The 16,988-nt window shown below is 46.9% G+C and overlaps 1 protein-coding gene across 1 annotated transcript in view; it reads right to left on the reverse strand.

The window, feature by feature from the left end:
• The window catches only part of utp20 (UTP20 small subunit processome component), a 77,255-nt gene that overhangs the window by 26,320 nt on the left and 33,947 nt on the right, over positions 1–16,988 (reverse strand). Inside the window, exons 30-41 of the mRNA XM_055650506.1 lie at positions 15,733–15,959; positions 14,860–15,004; positions 13,964–14,051; positions 11,700–11,843; positions 8,685–8,738; positions 8,438–8,590; positions 6,409–6,564; positions 4,996–5,133; positions 4,020–4,157; positions 2,561–2,700; positions 1,720–1,808; positions 62–321 (exon numbers count right to left, since the gene is read on the reverse strand). Of these exons, the coding sequence (XP_055506481.1) occupies positions 62–321; positions 1,720–1,808; positions 2,561–2,700; positions 4,020–4,157; positions 4,996–5,133; positions 6,409–6,564; positions 8,438–8,590; positions 8,685–8,738; positions 11,700–11,843; positions 13,964–14,051; positions 14,860–15,004; positions 15,733–15,959 (1,732 nt within the window). The remainder of the gene's footprint in view (positions 1–61; positions 322–1,719; positions 1,809–2,560; positions 2,701–4,019; positions 4,158–4,995; positions 5,134–6,408; positions 6,565–8,437; positions 8,591–8,684; positions 8,739–11,699; positions 11,844–13,963; positions 14,052–14,859; positions 15,005–15,732; positions 15,960–16,988) is intronic.

Consider the following 16,988-nt stretch of genomic DNA (forward strand, 5'->3'; position numbering starts at 1 on the left):
TGAGTGAATGAAGCCGGGGGGACGGGTGAATAAAGACCAGCGGAGAGTTCTGTCCACAGACCTTTGCAATCAAACATTTCTGCAGCTTGGGCAGGATGTTGCCTGTGACGGTGTCCTGGATGTGGGCGATCAGTTGTCCCAGCTCCTGTGTGCTCCTGGGCTGGAAGACCACAGGTCTCTTCAGCTTCGCTGGGACACTTTCCACGGCCTGCACTGCGCCGTCTTCACCCACACCCTCGGCAGCTTCTTCCTTCTCTTCTCCAACCACCTCTTCCAGCTCCATGGCTTCCGTCCCACCTTCCCCACCACCTTCCACTCCAGCTGCGGGGATGGAAGGACAGGAACGTCAGGAATAGCGGGGGCAGATGGTGCAGGCAACAGAACACCAAGTCTTCTCCAGTCTGAAGAAGGGTCCTGATCCAAAACATCACATTCTCCAGAGATGCTGCCTGACCTGCTGAGTTACTCCAGTACATTTTTGTAAAACCAGCATCTGTAATTCCTTATATCTCCACAAAAGATAAACCATATTGCTTCATTCCGTATGTATCCAAAAGCTTGGGCTGGCCAGTGGTGCAGCAGTAGAGTTGCTGCCTCACTATGCCAGTGACCCGGGTTCGATTCTGACTATGGGGTGCTCTCTGTACGGAGATTATACATTCTCCCTATTTATGTCCGGTTTCCTCCCACACTCCAAAGACATCCAGGCTAGTAGATTAATGAGCTTCTGTAAAGTGCCCATAGTGTGTCGGATTGTGTTAGTGTATGGGGTTGATGGCTGCTCGGCACGGACTCGGTGGGTCGAAGGGCCCATTTCCGCGCTGTATCTTCAAGGGTGAAATCTGGCCAGATTCCCTGTTTGGAAGGACGAGGTTCAAGGAACCACAATCACCCAGAGCACTTTCACCGTGCAGTAACTGAGCAGATAACTGAATCCTGACTCATTTGGTTCTCAGGCTGATGCTGAATGACTTCAAATTGCAGTGAAATTCGTTTTTATTCAGTCAACGAATCTGCCCAGCTCTGTTATAAATTAATTAGCTGGAGAATGATTGATTTTCAGCCAAGCCCAATGTTGACAGGGAATTTGCAGGAAGCCCTGTCTCAGCACAAACACATTTCACTCATTAGCACTGCAGCTTATTCTTGGTAATTCAATTTTATAATTAGGCTATGCACACACAGGTTTCCACAGATGCACCACGGAAAGATCCTGTCAGGATTCATCACAGCTGGGTTTGGCAGCAGCTCTGTCCAAGGCCAGAGATTGTAGTGGGTAACAATGAAGCCCAGTCCCTCACACAGACCAGCCTCCCCACCATCAACACTTCACGCTGCCTCAGGAATGCAGCCAACATAATCATGGACCACTCATACCCTGGTCATCCTCTTTTATCTTTTTTCTTAATACGCACTTTCTCTGTAACTGCAACGTTATAACACTAAACTCTACACTCTGGTATTTTTCTCTTTAAACTACCTGGTGTACTTCTGTACGGTTTGATTATACTCACGTATGGTATGGTTTGTCCGGATAGCAAGCAAAGCTTTTTCACTGTATCTCGGTACACGTGACAAAATAATAAACTAATACCAATAAGGCAAATATACGCCCGAGTAAACTGGTGCACAACTTCAGCTTGCCAGAAGCGGCAGTGCTGTTTATTCTGCCATAAACTCTAGGCCAGTGAAGGAAGATTGAGGCTTTAAAACACCTACTTTCAGCTTCCGTGGTCTGACTTGCTTCAAACTCCTTCCTCAGGCTCTCTGGGTCAAAGTGAAAGGCTTCCAAAACCGACAGCAGCAAACTGTTGGAAAGGATATCAGCACAAGTTCAGTAAACCGGTCGGTGTTGAATATTTACAGCCAGCGCCTATTTAAATTCAGGGGGGGTTTAAAATGAATACATTTCCCCATCCGTAGGCAATGGTAACATTGAATATTATGCTTTGTTTTCAGAACTTCTGTCACTTAATTCACAGCATTCATAGCCTTGAAGGAATCATTCCAGCCCTGAGGGAATTCCCTGCAACTTTCCTCACCCCAAGAGCAATGTTTTAAATCTAGACATTTCCTCGTAATCCCTCGGGATGAGGATGGGCAGAGGTTTGGTACATGTGCTCTGCCAGCACGGAAACAGGCCCTTCGGCCCAGAGCCCATGCTGACCATCGATCACCTGTTCACAGCAGTTCCATGTTATCCCACATTCTCATCCACTCCCTACACACGTGAGGGGCAATTTACAGTGGGTCAATTAACCTGCTAGTATATTTGGGATATGATAGGAAACCGGAGCACCCAGGGGAAACCCACGCGGTCTCAGGGAGAACATGCAAACTCCACACAGACATCAGCTGAGGTCAGGATCGAACCCGGGTCTCTGGTGCAGTGTGACTGGCTGGTCTGGCCCAATGGCCTTCCCATGCAAGGTTCATATGCAAGTGCTCCACCCGAGTTATAGAAGTGTAAGAACAAGCGTTGAGCTGTCGAGCTTATAAAGAGAAGCACGGACGGCCGGCACGGTCCTTGGTTTCCGCGGTATCGTTCCCAGGGACACACCTGACGGCCAGTTTCTGGTTGATCTCTCCCGTCTGCAGAACGTGGATGTAGCGCTTCAGGTGGTAGGTGTACGCTGACCAGGACAGGTGTTTGCATGCAGCTCCCACCAGCTCCACCGAGGCCGTCGTCATGTTCTCGTACTGGAGAAAAGATGAGCAGAGGAACATGAAACAATGCACTAAATACCATCTTAAGGTCCTGGCGGTTTGATTTGAACCTATACTGCTACGGTGTGAGACACAGACCGATAATGGAAGTCCACCATGCAAGCTTGCTCTATCACTCAATCCCATCGATGGCAGCTCATCAAATATAACCTACATGTTCTAACTTTCTCCCTAGATCTTCGAGCCTTTACAAAGATATCCACCCAATGATTGAAAATGTTTTGTTTACTTTAGATACAGCATGGAAACAGGCCCTTTGGCCCACCGAGTCCGTGCTGACCAGCGATCACCCCGTACACTAGTTCTATCCTACGTACTAGGAGCAATTTACAAAGTCAATTAACCTACAAACCTTTACGTCTTTGGAGTGTGGGAGGAAACTCACGTGGTTTTCTGGAGAATGTACCAACTCCGTACAGACAGCTCCCGTAGCTAGAATCTCTGGGACTGTAAGGCGGCAACTCCACCTCTGTGTCACCGAGCCGCCCTATACTTAATGTTTTGACTTTAGCTGCTGTCTGTGGTGGAGAGTTCCACAAGCTGACCACTCTGCTCATGGTCGAAGGATAGGCCACTTAACATTGTAATGAGGAGAAATTTCTTCTTCAACAGTGTGTACGAGTGTCCATTCACATGTCGCCCTGGAACACTGTCCTGGGTGCCTTCTTCGCAGATGCTTGAAGACTGCGGTGATAGAGAGATGTAGGTTTTGACTGATGAATGCAGGATGCAGAGAGCATCTCCCACAACACCCCTCCTCGCACCAGATCTGCCGCTCCATCAACCCGTTTAGAATTAGAGATGCAGCATGGAAACAGGCCCTTCAGCCCAACAAGTCCACACTGCCATCGATCACCCGTTCACACTAGTTCTGTTATCCCACTTGCTCATCCACTTCCATACACACTAGGGGCAATTTACAGAGGGCCAATTAACCGACAAACTTGCACGAGATTGGGATGTAGGAGGAAACCAAACGTGGTCACAGGGAGAGCGTGCATAGTCCACACCCAGACAGCACCAAGGTCAGGATCGAACTTGGGTCTCTGGCGTAGTGAGGCAGCAGCTCTACCCGCTGCGCCAATGTACCGCGCTGATCGTGTATCCCATGGCCACTTCCCTGTTCCTCCTGAAGCAATGCTCAAAGGCCCAAATATCCTCACATTTCTTACTTTTACTCTGACTCTATTCTCTCTACCATGGATGCGGTTCATAAACCAGGTCTAACTGAATGGGACACAGGGTCTTGAGCTCCCACCGCTGCATCCTTCTGCATATGATCCAGTGCTCACCTTCAGCATGTTTTCATTGAACAGCGTTGACGTAGCGTAAGGCATGATATAATTCAACAGAGATCTGGAGCACAGGGAGAGTTTCCCCTCATCCAGGTGCTTTGCCAGCTTTTTCAAGGCACGAGCTCTTCTGTGAACCTAAACACCCAGGAGGAAACAGAACCAAGATATCACCGCTGGATCCCCAGAGCCGAGAAACATCGCCTGCCAGAAACACAAACCACATTAATCACAGAGACCGTTCCTGTGACACCACGACGAGGGCAAAGACCGTGAGCGTCCACGGAGGCTGGGGCTGAGATCACACCTTGGTAACGGGCAGTTAGTTCCTCTCCATCATCGACATCAGCTCTGCCCAAAATCACAAGAGATCGCAGAGAGTTGTGTGTGTAGCCCAGTCCATCATACAGACCAACCCCACCGCCATCGACTCCATCTACACTTCATGCTGCCTCAGGAAAGCAGCCACATAATCAAGGACTACTCACACCCCGTCATTCCTTCTTGTCCCCTCTCCTGTCGGGTAGAAGACACAAACGCTTAAATGCGCGTAGCACCAGATACAGGAACAGCTTCTTTCCCACTGTTATCAGACTACTGAACAGTCCTTCCATAAGCTAGGGAGTAGATCTTCCAACCTACCTCATTGTGGACTTTACTCATTTCTTTTATCTGCACTTTCACTGCAACTGTAATGTTGTAACACTATATTCCGAACACTAATATTTTTCTCTTTGCATTACCTGTTGTGTATGGTTTAATTGTACTCATGTATTTATAACTTAGAGTTTATAACTCAACAGAGGAGGACAAAGGGGTTATTTAAGAAGGGGGAGAAAAAAAACCATGAAAGAAAGCTGGCAGGGAATATCAAAACTGACTCTAACATCTTCTTTAGATATGTAAAAAGGTAAAGATTAGTGAAGACAAATGTAGGTACATTTTCAACAATTGTAGCATGTCTTGTCTCACGCACCTGTATGTGTTTCGTGTTCTCGAAGAAGTCCATTTCGGGATCGGTGTCTGTCAGCTGAACCAGGTCCTTAAACTCTGAGCGCTGGGGAAACGCACGGATTAAACAGCCAAGGAGTGTTGTGTAATCTTGCTGAACGTTCTGCAATAAATCAAAGCAAGACTATAGAAAGGAGGAGCGGCAATGTAAGGTGAAAATGCAAATAAACACCAGGACGGGGCAGTTCTAACAGCATTTCACACGACGAGAGATCACGGGTCTTCAAAGAGCATTTAACAGCAGAGTGTAGGAAATAACTACAGATGCTGGTTTACATTGAAGGGATGCTGGAGTAACTCAGCGGGACAGGCGGTATCTCTGGAGAGAAAGAATGGCTGACATTTCGGATCAAGACATTCATACTTCTCCAGTACAGCACAGGAACAGGCCTTTCGGCCCACACTGTCTGTGCTGAACACAAGGCCTAGTTAAACTATTCTCCTCTGTCTGCCCCATGATCCATGTTGCTCCATTGCCTTCATATCCATGTGCCGATCTAAAAGCCTCTTAAATGTATCTGCCTCCACGACCCTCCTTGGCAGCATGTTCCAGGCACCCACCACTGTGTAATAAACATACCCCGCATATATCACCTGTAAATCTAAAGTACATTCAGCTGCACACTTGGCTTCAAGACTTGCCTGTGTCTATTTGCCAGAGTAACACAGCTTTAGGGACTTTAGAGATACAGTGCAGAAACAGACCCTTCTGCCCACTGAGCCCATGCTGACCAGCGATCACCCCATACACTCACATTATCCTACACACTGGGGACAATTTATAATTTTATCAAGGCCAATTAACCTACAAACCTGCACACCTTTCGGAATATGGGAGGAAACCGGAGCGCCCAGAGAGAATCCACGTGGTCACAGGGAGAACGTACAAACTCTGTACAGACAGCACCCGCAGTCAGGATCAAACCCGGGTCTCTAGCACTGTGAGGCAGCAGCTCTACTGCTGCATGCTTGCTGTTAATTGCCAGCAGCATTGGAGCCAAACCTAGAGGCTCTTGGTTCAAGTTCCACTGCAGAGAACTGAGCGCATACATTCCAGGCTGCCGCCCTTTCAGATGGCAAATCAAACAAAATGTCCCTTCAATCCAGTGGCAAATTACGGAGAAACGCACAATGTTTTTTTCCTGCTTTAATTAACAACAGCTAAAGCACTATCTAAAGCACTATCTACCTGGTCACTGAAGCACTATTTGTTGCATCTTGCTAAGGAGAACCTGGTCGCTGCATTTCCAACATTACCACAGCAGCAACATATTGGAAGCACAATCGGTTCTTAAAGCAACCCAGGATGTTTTGTGGCCACGAGTGTTCGTGGACCCAAGGCTTCCGTTTTGCTTCCACGCTGGACTGTGTACTTTACCTCGACTTTTGACTTTAGGCCGTGCCTCAGCGTCTCGAGCAGTGTCCGGGAGATCACCTCCTTGTATTCTTCTTCTGAGCACCCAGTGGAAGCTGCTTGCTGGACAATTGCACTCAAGCAAAGTGTCGCATTGTCACTGAGAGTCATCTCCTCCAGCTGAAGGGAAGAAAGCAAAACCACTCAGCACATGGTGTCACAAAGCTTCGTCCTGGTCACGGTCTGTGGCACGTGGCCCTGGGCCCTTCCAAATCACCTCCACACAGCGCCTGGCCAAGTCTACTAGTTGTGCGGTTACATTCATGCCTTTCTCCACAGTTGTTGCTTTTCTGCATCATGTCCCTACACCACCAGCACCAAAAGAGCTGCTGGTCAAAGTCTGTAAAGAGCAGGCAAACTACAATAGACTTTTAGGTACACAAAAATGCTGGAGAAACTCAGCGGGTACAGCAGCATCTATGGAGCGAAGGAAATAGGCAACGTTTCGGGCCGGCCCGAAACGTTGCCTATTTCCTTCGCTCCATAGATGCTGCTGCACCCGCTGAGTTTCTCCAGCATTTTTGTGTACCTTCGATTTTCTAGCATCTGCAGTTCCTTCTTAAATACAATAGACTTTTGTTCAACATGATAGATTTATGGGTAGCGGCAGTGGCGGGGGCAGGGGGATGAGTGAACAAACAAGTGAATGCAAATGATAGAAAATAAATAATTCATGCAATAGACTTAACTTCTGAAAATAAAGACCAGTGTCGAATTCAAAGCTAGGCTGAGCAAAACCCAGCGCTGTATTTGTGACGGTATACGAGGGTACGGTGTACTGGCACCTCCAGCAAAATACAACGGGACGGTTAACGGCAGTGAACAAAGAAGTGAATAAAGTCTCTTAAAGATAGCGGAGTCAGGGGGTATGGGGAGAAGGCAGGAACGGGGTACTGATTGGGGATGATCAGCCATGATCACATTGAATGGCGGTGCTGGCTCGAAGGGCCGAATGGCCTACTCCTGCACCTATTGTCTATTGTCTATTGAATATACCCAGCAGGTGAAGCATACATGCACAGACGTATCTAATTCACATCCAGTCCCTTTTCACCGCTCCCTGTTAGCCAACTCTCCAACTTTGAAACTCCCACTCTTGTTTCCGAATGCCTTCACATCTTGCCCATCCATTAGTTCTCTGGCCAGCGCTGCAAGATCTTGGCAGTGTGTGGCCTTTTGATTGTCGTACAATCAATTTAATTGACGATTGAAGGCTTTGCAAAGATCCTCATTCTGGAACCCCCCCCCCCCTCCATGCCTCTACTCTATCTCTACTTCTAAAACCTACACCATTCCCATGCTTTTAGTATCTTTTAGTTTAGTTATATGCTGAGGCATCGAACTATGATACTCCTGCCAGTACTGAATGCTGTTTGCTCTGTTAAAGGGCCTCCATAATTGGAGTTTGTTGCCAAAATTAAATTGCTGCAGTAAACAAGATCCCCTATATCATTTAAAAAACGTTTTCTCGTGTAATTCATCATATTCTGACCACAAACAGAAACCAATTTCCCTGGCCTCATCACTCTGCTTATCCCATCTCATTAAAGCTGGTCTCAAAAACATTTTTAATTTTGGAAACAAGTATTGTCATAGAGCCATAAGAAACTGCATGCGCAGGAACCTGGAGCAAAGCACAAACTGCTGGAGGAATTCAGGCAGTTCGGGGATGCAAGCCAGGCAGCATCTTTGGGGGGAATGGACAGATGACGTTTTGGGTCAGGACCCTTCTTCAGAGTCTATTCTTTCCCACCATAGACGCTGCCTGACCCGCTGACCTCCAGCGATGTGTGTTTTGCTAAGTATTGTCACACACATTTCAATTTTTCTGCAATGTTGAGTTACAAGTGAAGACTTAAACGACACCCATAGTGGTTCTACATTTTTTTACTACATGAAGCATCAGTTTTCAGAAAACCTCTACCTGCTAGTGGTGGTAGGGAACTAACCCCGTGGTGACCGCGTGCTTGGGACGGGGGCTCCAGATACACACCTGGATGGAGTAGAAGCAGTTGTGCATCACGGGAATCAGGTAGACCGTGTCCAAGTTCCCCATCCCTCGGATCGAGCTGGTGGCCAGTTGGAATGCAGACAGGCGCACGTCAAAATCAATATCATCCAAGTGCCGGCGATCAAAAGCGTTCAACTAACACGAGAAGAAGTGATCCAGTTAGAAATCGGAACAAGTCGCCAATTTCGCGCGGCAGAGAAGGTGCGTGTCAAGGAAGGCGTCACCTTACCTTCGTGACAGTTTCTGTGACGTATGTGAGAGTCCCGTCCAGTTCTGCCAGGCACTTTATACAAAGGAAATGGTAAATAATTAAACCCTTGTACATTACTTTTACAGGCAATTAGGCTGAGAAATGGGAAATGCTGAGGCATAGGAGACCATTCAACCTGTTCCATCAGTTAGTTTATCAAAATCAGCGGTTTAGCTGTGTTTGCGCACTTTGGTTCAGTAACTTTTAACATCTATGCCTCTCTCATACCTCCACCTACGTCACTTCTACCAGCAGAAAGCTGTAGAATCACTTTCAATTTATTGAAAATGCAGGCGTTTCAGGGGGTGTTGCCCCCTGAACCCCCACCGGGACGCTGCCCCTGGACTCCATCGGGGGCCTAGCCAGCCTCCTGGACACCCGGCTAATACTTCAACTGTTTTTTCTACCAATGCACCTTAGAGGAACATCTCCATCACAGAGGGATGAAGCAGTTCACAGATCGGTTTGTGGCTAGGGGACAACTCTTCCCAAGTCCACACAGCCAAATCGAGTTGTGGAAGGGCCGTAGCTCAGTCCTAATCACAATGACCAGATACCCCCACCAATGACTCCATCAAATCTTCACGCTGCCCCGGGAAAGCAGCCAACATAATCAAAGAACACTCACACCGAAACATGTCATTCCTTCTTCACTCCCTCTACCGTTGGGGAAAAGATACAAAAGTTTGAAACAGATTCCGGAACAGCTTCCTCCCCACTGATATCAGACTACTCAACGGTCCTCCTGTAAGCTGGGGTGTAGTCCTGATCTTCCAACCTACCTTATATAGTTCTTGCTGTATACAGCACTTTTTTTTTAATCTACACTTTCTCTGTAGCCATAATGCTGAGACACTCTGTTCTGCACTCTGGTATTTTTCTCTTCTCACCGCCAGCTGTTCTCATGGACGGTTTAACTGTAGTCATGCATAGTATCATCTTCCCGGATGTCACACTAGAGGTTTTTTTGTATGTCAGTGCACGTGACAATACATAAACCAGGACCAAATATTGTGGGAAAAGGTTCCAGATTTTAGCCCTACTTTGGGTGAACTGGTATCAGCCGGGCAAGCTGTGACTTCACTGGTATGGGTGAGCTGCGTAAATCTTCCTCACTAATTGTCCCTGCAAGCTGCAGTCACCAAAGGAATACGATATTTTTTATTTTGACAGACAAAAAGTGTTTTGATGCCTGTGAGTTCAAGGCCACTCCAATCAATTAAATCTACAAATCTAATGAAACTTGAAGGATGCCGAGAGGCGACCATGTACAGGTTTATAAAACCATGAAGGACACACAAGATATAGATTAGACTTTACTTTAGGCTTTAGAGATACAGCACAAAAACATGCCCGATGGCCCATTGACACCATGGGAGAATATACAAACTCCATACAGACAGCACCCGTAGTCAGGATTAAACCCAGGTCTCTGGTGCTGTAACGCAGCAACTCTTCCGCTGCACCGCTGTGCTGCCCTTACAATTTTTGTTTACAAGTTACGCCCTTGCAGGTTACAATTATTTCCCCCACAGAATCAATTTATTTCACACTGATGCTGACTTGAACCAGTTAGACTGCAGAGCAAGGAACGGTGGATGTGAAGCTGGGCACTCACACTGCTGATTCAGTTCAGCACCCAATCCAGAAGACTACCACAGCCCCAGTATTCAGCAGACAGACCATGCAATGCACAGCAGCTGACGGGAAAGGAAGTTTGCACCCCTCCCACACACAGGAAACCCCAGCAGAGTGTACCCATAACGGGTGGTGAAAACCGATCATCACATCATCGGTGCCCCGCTCCCTGCCATGGCTGCCCTTCACCGCACACGGTGTCTGAGACAGGCTGGGAAAATCATTAAGGACCCCTCACACCCCAACCATGGACTATTTGCCCTCCTCCCATCATGGAGGCGGTACAGGAGCCTCAGGTCTCGCACCAGCAGGCTAAGGAACAGCTTCTTCCAAAATACCATTACCCTGCTGAACTCACAGGCCCGACGCTAGCTATCTTTTATACCCTTTTATCTGTATATATTTATTTGCCTATGTACTAGATCAATATATCCATATTGTACATATTGTTTTAACCAGGATTTTACTATTTTGCACTCTGATTAGATGCTAAGCTGCATTTCGTTGTACCTGTACTCGTATTTGTGCAATGACAATAAAGTTGAATCTAATCTAATCTAATCTAACCCGAGTGTCTCTCTCGGACTTTTCTTAATCCAGTTTGAGTCCAATAAAGTAGCAGCTGGCAGTCAGTGACCCGCCAACTGTACGCAATCTATCCCATCAGCATCACTAGACAAAACAGCTTCACCAGTAACCCCTACTCCAATCCCGCGGTAATCTGAATGACGCAACAAAGGTCTCACTGTAGGGCTGGTACTCCTCGCAAGACAATCCCATACCTGTAAAAGCACCTGTCTAATCAGAGCCAGCTGTAGCTCACTGCCCTGCCCATGGAGTGTGTGCTAATGGCAGTATTTTGACTCTTGAGTGCAATCATCAATATTTACTGTGACTGTGTTCAGAGGAGGCCAACAGATTACGTCGACATCAAGGAGGTAGAGGGTGAGGGGTTCAGATAAGAGGGAGGGAGATGGATCAGTTCATCTATTGTACACAGTAAGCTCCCAGTCTACCTCAGTAATTTCTGGATGAGGGACAATTAATTGCAACAGTTCCTCTGCTCTCCTCAGTCATACGGGCTTCTGCTGAACATGTTCATAGTCACAGGAGCAGAATTAGGCCATTCGGCCATCGATTCTACTGTGCCAAACATCCAGTACGGGGCACAAACCCTTGATAGTTCTGACGACCAGTGGATACTTGAGGTGAGTTTAGAAAGGGAAACGGAACCCAGGCAACAGTTGCAGCAAAAATATTAAAAAAAGAAAAAACAAGCTTGAACGAGCAACCTGCTTGAAGTCCAAGCATCTGAGACGATGAGGCGTGAGTTTCCCCGCTGGGAGGGCGCAGTACCTGAAAGACCGCACAAAGCGTTTGGCGGGACAGCTTGTTGTGAATGACGGAGAATAGGGAGCCCAGGGGCTTCAGGAAGCTGGAGGGCTGCGCGCAGTGGTGCAGAAGGTTCTGAATGGTCTGCAGGATGTCGATCTCTGTGTCCTGTGGGCAGGAGGGAAATGGATGATACTTTACCTCAACAACAATCACAATCCACCGAACTATTCACAGGTTACCCCGTACTAAATATAGCATAGCTACACAGCCCAGTTCATGGGAGATGAGAGAAAAATGTCACATTTAATAATTCACCATTAATATCCCAGCTGCTATCGGGCAACTGAACCATCCTATCCACAACTAGAGAGTGGTCCTGAGCTACTATCTCCCTCATAGTTGCCATAGAGGGAGTGCAGAGACGGTTCACCAGACTGATTCCTGGGGTGTCAGGACTGTCTTATGAAAAAAGACTGGATAGAATTGGTTTATACTCTCTAGAATTTAGGAGATTGAGAGGGGATCTTATAGAAACTTACAAAATTCTTAAGGGGTTGGACAGGCTAGATGCAGGAAGATTGTTCCCGATGTTGGGGAAGTCCAGGACAAGGGGTCACAGCTTAAGGATAAGGGGGAAATCCTTTAAAACCGAGATGAGAACAACTTTTTTCACACAGAGAGTGGTGAATCTCTGGAACTCTCTGCCACAGAGGGTAGTCGAGGCCAGTTCATTGGCTATATTTAAGAGGGAGTTAGATGTGGCCCTTGTGGCTAAGGGGATCAGGGGGTATGGAGAGAAGGCAGGTACAGGATACTGAGTTGGATGATCGGCCATGATCATATTGAATGGCGGTGCAGGCTCGAAGGGCCGAATGGCCTACTCCTGCACCTAATTTCTATGTTTCTACTATTTCATTGGAGACCCAATCTTTATTTGGACTCTGCCTTGCACTGAATGTTATTCCATTCATCATGTTTAGTTTACACTGTGGATGGCTCGATAAGATCTGTATCTTGGTACACATGACAGTAAACTAAACTAACAAACTGGTCAGCATCAGGAAGCCATCAATAAAGTAAATAACCTCAGGGCCATAGAACTACACAGCAGAGAATCAGGCCCTTCGGCCCAGCGCTTCTATACTGACCATCATGCCCATCTACACGAATCCCTGCATTAATTCCACGTTCCACTAGGCTCTGCTCATTCAAGTCCCTGTCCATTTGTTATTCCAAGTCATTCATATAGCATGGAAACAGGGCAAACTCGTCTATGCCGACAAAGATACCCTGTCGACAATAGTCCATCTGCCTGCGTTTGGCCTATATCACTCTCAACCTTTCATATCCATGTATTGCTCCCGCCTCCATCACCTACCCTGGTGGTTCATTCCACAAACTAAATATTCTGTGTGAAATATTTATCCTTCAGATCCACTTTAAACCTATGCCTGCCAGTTTTAGACACTGGCCATCTTCCTTATTCACATGTCCCATCATTGTATGTTTCGCTATCCCAATTTCCTTTGCTCCAAAGGAAACCAATCCAATCTGATTGAATCTCTCTGAAAACTCAATCCTTCCAGTCTAGGCAACATCCATAGAGTCATGGAGTCAGACAACATGGAAACAGGCCCTTCGGCCCAACTCGCCATGCCGACCAAGATCGCCATTTACACTAGTTCCACCTGCAGGCATTTGGCACATATCGCTCTAAATCTTTCCTATCCACGTACTCAAACCTCGTGACTCTTTTCAACACTCTCTCTACTTAATCACACCCTTCACACACCGCGGTGAACAAAACCACACATAATACTCAAGTGAGGTTCTAACCAACACATTGTACAACTATACTGTAACATTCCAACTTGAGATATGTTACTTGAGATAAGTAGGAAAGAACTAATTTAGAAATTCTAAATCCTCTAATTCCCTCACTGTTAGAGTCAGAGAGGTACAACTCTGAAACAGGCCCTTCGTCCCACTGTGTCCGTGCTGGCCATGAATCCTGCTCTTACCCATTTTATTCCCCAACATTACCAATAACCATCCCCCACCCACCAGCTTCTATACTCAGCCACAATGAGGGGCAAGTTACAGTCATCAATTAACCTACCAATTGCCTATTTTTGGGCTGTGAGATGAAACTGGAGCATCCAGAGGAATCCCACCCACAGAGAGAAATTGAAAACAACACAGTCGGCACCCTAGGGTGGGATAAAACCCCGGCCTCTAGATGGGTGCCCGCCCGCGCACAAAGGGTGCTGAGAAAAGACCGTTACCTGCGAGGTGCTGGACTTGCAGAGGTAAGGCAGCAGGAGGTGGATCAGAATGGAGCTCTGCTCTTTGTCCTGCACAAACCTACTTATTCTGCAGAGAAACCAGATATATACAAACATATTTAATGACATTACATTCCTGATATAGTTCCACAGTGATGCATTCTCAGGCAATGTGCACAAAGATAATTTTGGAACAGGTAAGAAGGCATAAATTTGTGTTGTGGGATTACTAATGAATAAACTGAATAGTCCTCCATGTAACCAAGGTCAGAGCTTGATGGCTGGATTACTGCCCCACACCAGGGCTCTGTGTTTGATACACAGAAACAAGGAACGTTCCATGCTCGCCAGAGACACTGCCTGATCCACTGAGCAGCTCCAGCACTCTTTCTTTAATGTTCTATTAATGCTCTAGGGTGGCGGTCTCGCTGTGATATGTAGAAACAAAGAACTGCAGATGCTGGTTTACACCAAAGATAATCTCAGAGTGCTGGAGTAACTCCGTGGGTCCTGGATCTGAACTCAGTGCCCATGGAAGACCGACAGCCAGGGTCACGGGCCACAACTTGCAAATTGTGGTGAAATTGCTGGAGGAACTCGTGGGTCAGGCAGCCTCTGCGGAGGGAATGGACAGATAATATTTTGAGTCAGGATTGGAGTGGGGAGGTGGGATGAAAACTGGAAAAGAGTGATAGGTGGGACAAAGCCTGGCAATTGATGGGTGGGATAGGAGAGAGAAGGGGACGATTGGCAAATGGATGGAGTCGGTGACAAAGCCTAGAAGTGAAAAGACTGAATGGTGTCATAAGGAGAGGAGGAGGCAAACTCCGAACAAGCACTGATTAGAAATATTTCCACCATTGAGAGAGCGAATGTGATAAAGTCATAACGCTTACCTCGATAGGATACTGAGTTCTTTGCTAACTTGTGTTCGGAATCGCTTCTTCTTCATGCGTTCCGTATTCCCAACGGCTTTGTTGAGGTGTTGTAAAATGGTGGAAATGTGAGGCAAAATAAGAAGTGTTCCCATGCTTGGAGTATCTGAGTAATAAACGAGGAACGTATTACTGAATAAGGTGTGGAATGTGCACAGGGAACAGGAAAATGAAATTCTCACTTGCTGCAACTTTACAGGCACATTAATGCCACGACGGATTTAAAAAAAACACAATAAATTACCACCAATACTAGGTGACTAGGTCATAATATTGCAAACTGATGGACGTAGTGCCCCCAAAACAAATTCCACAGTAGTTTCCACAGCTGCTGAGGGAAGGTTGTGGCTAGTGATGCGAGTGTGGTTCAAGAGGGTGATGGGTGCAGGGAAGCTGCTGTTCCCGAGTCCTGTGGCCATGATTCTCTGGCTCCCGTACCTTCTCCCCGACGGTAGCAGTGAGATGAGAGCATATCGTAGATAGGGTTAGAAGATGGTTATCAAAAATTACAGTAGGATCTTGAACTGCTGGGTAATTGGGTTGTGGAATGGTTAATGGAATTTAATGCAGATAAATGCAATGCTTTGTAGTCTGGAAAGTCAAATCAGGGTAGGACCTTCACAGTGAAGGGTAGGGCCCAAGAAAAATAAATTTGGACAGGTACACAGTTACGAAAGATTTAGAGGGATATGGGTCAAATGTAGGCAGGTGGGACGAGCGTAGATGCTGCTTCATGATCGGCATGGAAAGGTTGGGCTGAAGGGCAGTTTTGTGCCGTGTTTTGACCCCCCCACCACAGTCGAACATGGTCACATAACACCAGAATGGCTGTACCTTCTGCAGTGGCAGCGGGTTCTGGAAAGGCCACGTCTCTCACGGTCAGAGCATCCTCTTGCTCTGTGGCCACAAAGTCAGGTGTGCCCAGGAGATTGTCGACAATGTCCATAACGAGGGCGGTGGTCGGCTCAGCCACGCTCTTCACAGCGAGCAGAGCGAAGACATTGGTCAGGATGCCGCACTCCGGGTGCTCAGGAAGCTGCTTGGCGAGGAGAGGGAAGTACCTGGAAAATACACATGGCAAGACCAGTAGACCCATGGCAGCGGTCAAGAAGGCTTCCGGCACATTGGCCTTCACCAGACAGAGCACTGAGTACAGAAGTTGGGAGGTCATGTTACAGTTCTACAAGACATTGACGAGGCCACACTTATGGAATATTGTGTTCAGGTTTGGTCACCAAGCTAATAGCAATGATGTTGTTAAGCGGGAAAAGCTAAGAGAAGATTTAAGAGGATGTTGCCAGGACTCGAGGGCCTGAGCTACAGGCAGAGGTTGGGCAGGCCAGGATTTTATTCCTCAGAGAGGAATCTTATAGAGATCTTATAGAGGTGTACAAGATCAAGAGAGGAATAGATAGGGTAAATACACAGTTCTTTACCCAGAGTAGATGAATCCAGAACCAGAGGACATACTGTAGGTTTCAGATAAGGGGGGGGAAAGATTTAATAGGACCCTGAGGGGAAACATTTTTACACAAAGGATGGTGGGTTAATGGAACCAGCTGCCTGATAAGGTTGTAGAGGCAGGTACCATCACAATGTTTAAAAAATATTTGGACAGGTTCACGAAAAGGATAGGTTTAGAGGGATATTGGCCAAATGCAGACAGGAGGGACTAGTGTCAATGATGCATGCTGGCAGGTGTGGGCAAGTTGGGTCGAAGGGCGTTTCTAAATATGACTGTTAGGTAAAGAATGGCAGCAGGTGGAGCTGCTGTTAACAATCTTCAATCATCACTAAAGTTTTATGTGATTAAGTCACCAGCATCTATCACCCAAACAGATCTGAACACATCAACAACTAATGTGTAAGAAGGAACTGCAGCTTACACCGAAGAAACTTTAGGTATAAAATGCTGGAGTAACTCAGTGGGTTAAACAGCCTCTCTGGTGAAAAGGAATGGGTGGCGTTTCGGGTTAAGTTCTGAGCTCAGTCCGAAGAAGAATCTCAACCCAAAACGTCACTTATTCCTTTTCTCCAGAGATGCCTCAGCCTGATGGAGGGTCGTGATCTGAAACAACGTCAACAACTAA

This window comes from Leucoraja erinacea, chromosome 19 (genome assembly GCF_028641065.1).
Source record: "Leucoraja erinacea ecotype New England chromosome 19, Leri_hhj_1, whole genome shotgun sequence".
Taxonomy (NCBI): Eukaryota; Metazoa; Chordata; class Chondrichthyes; order Rajiformes; family Rajidae; genus Leucoraja; species Leucoraja erinaceus.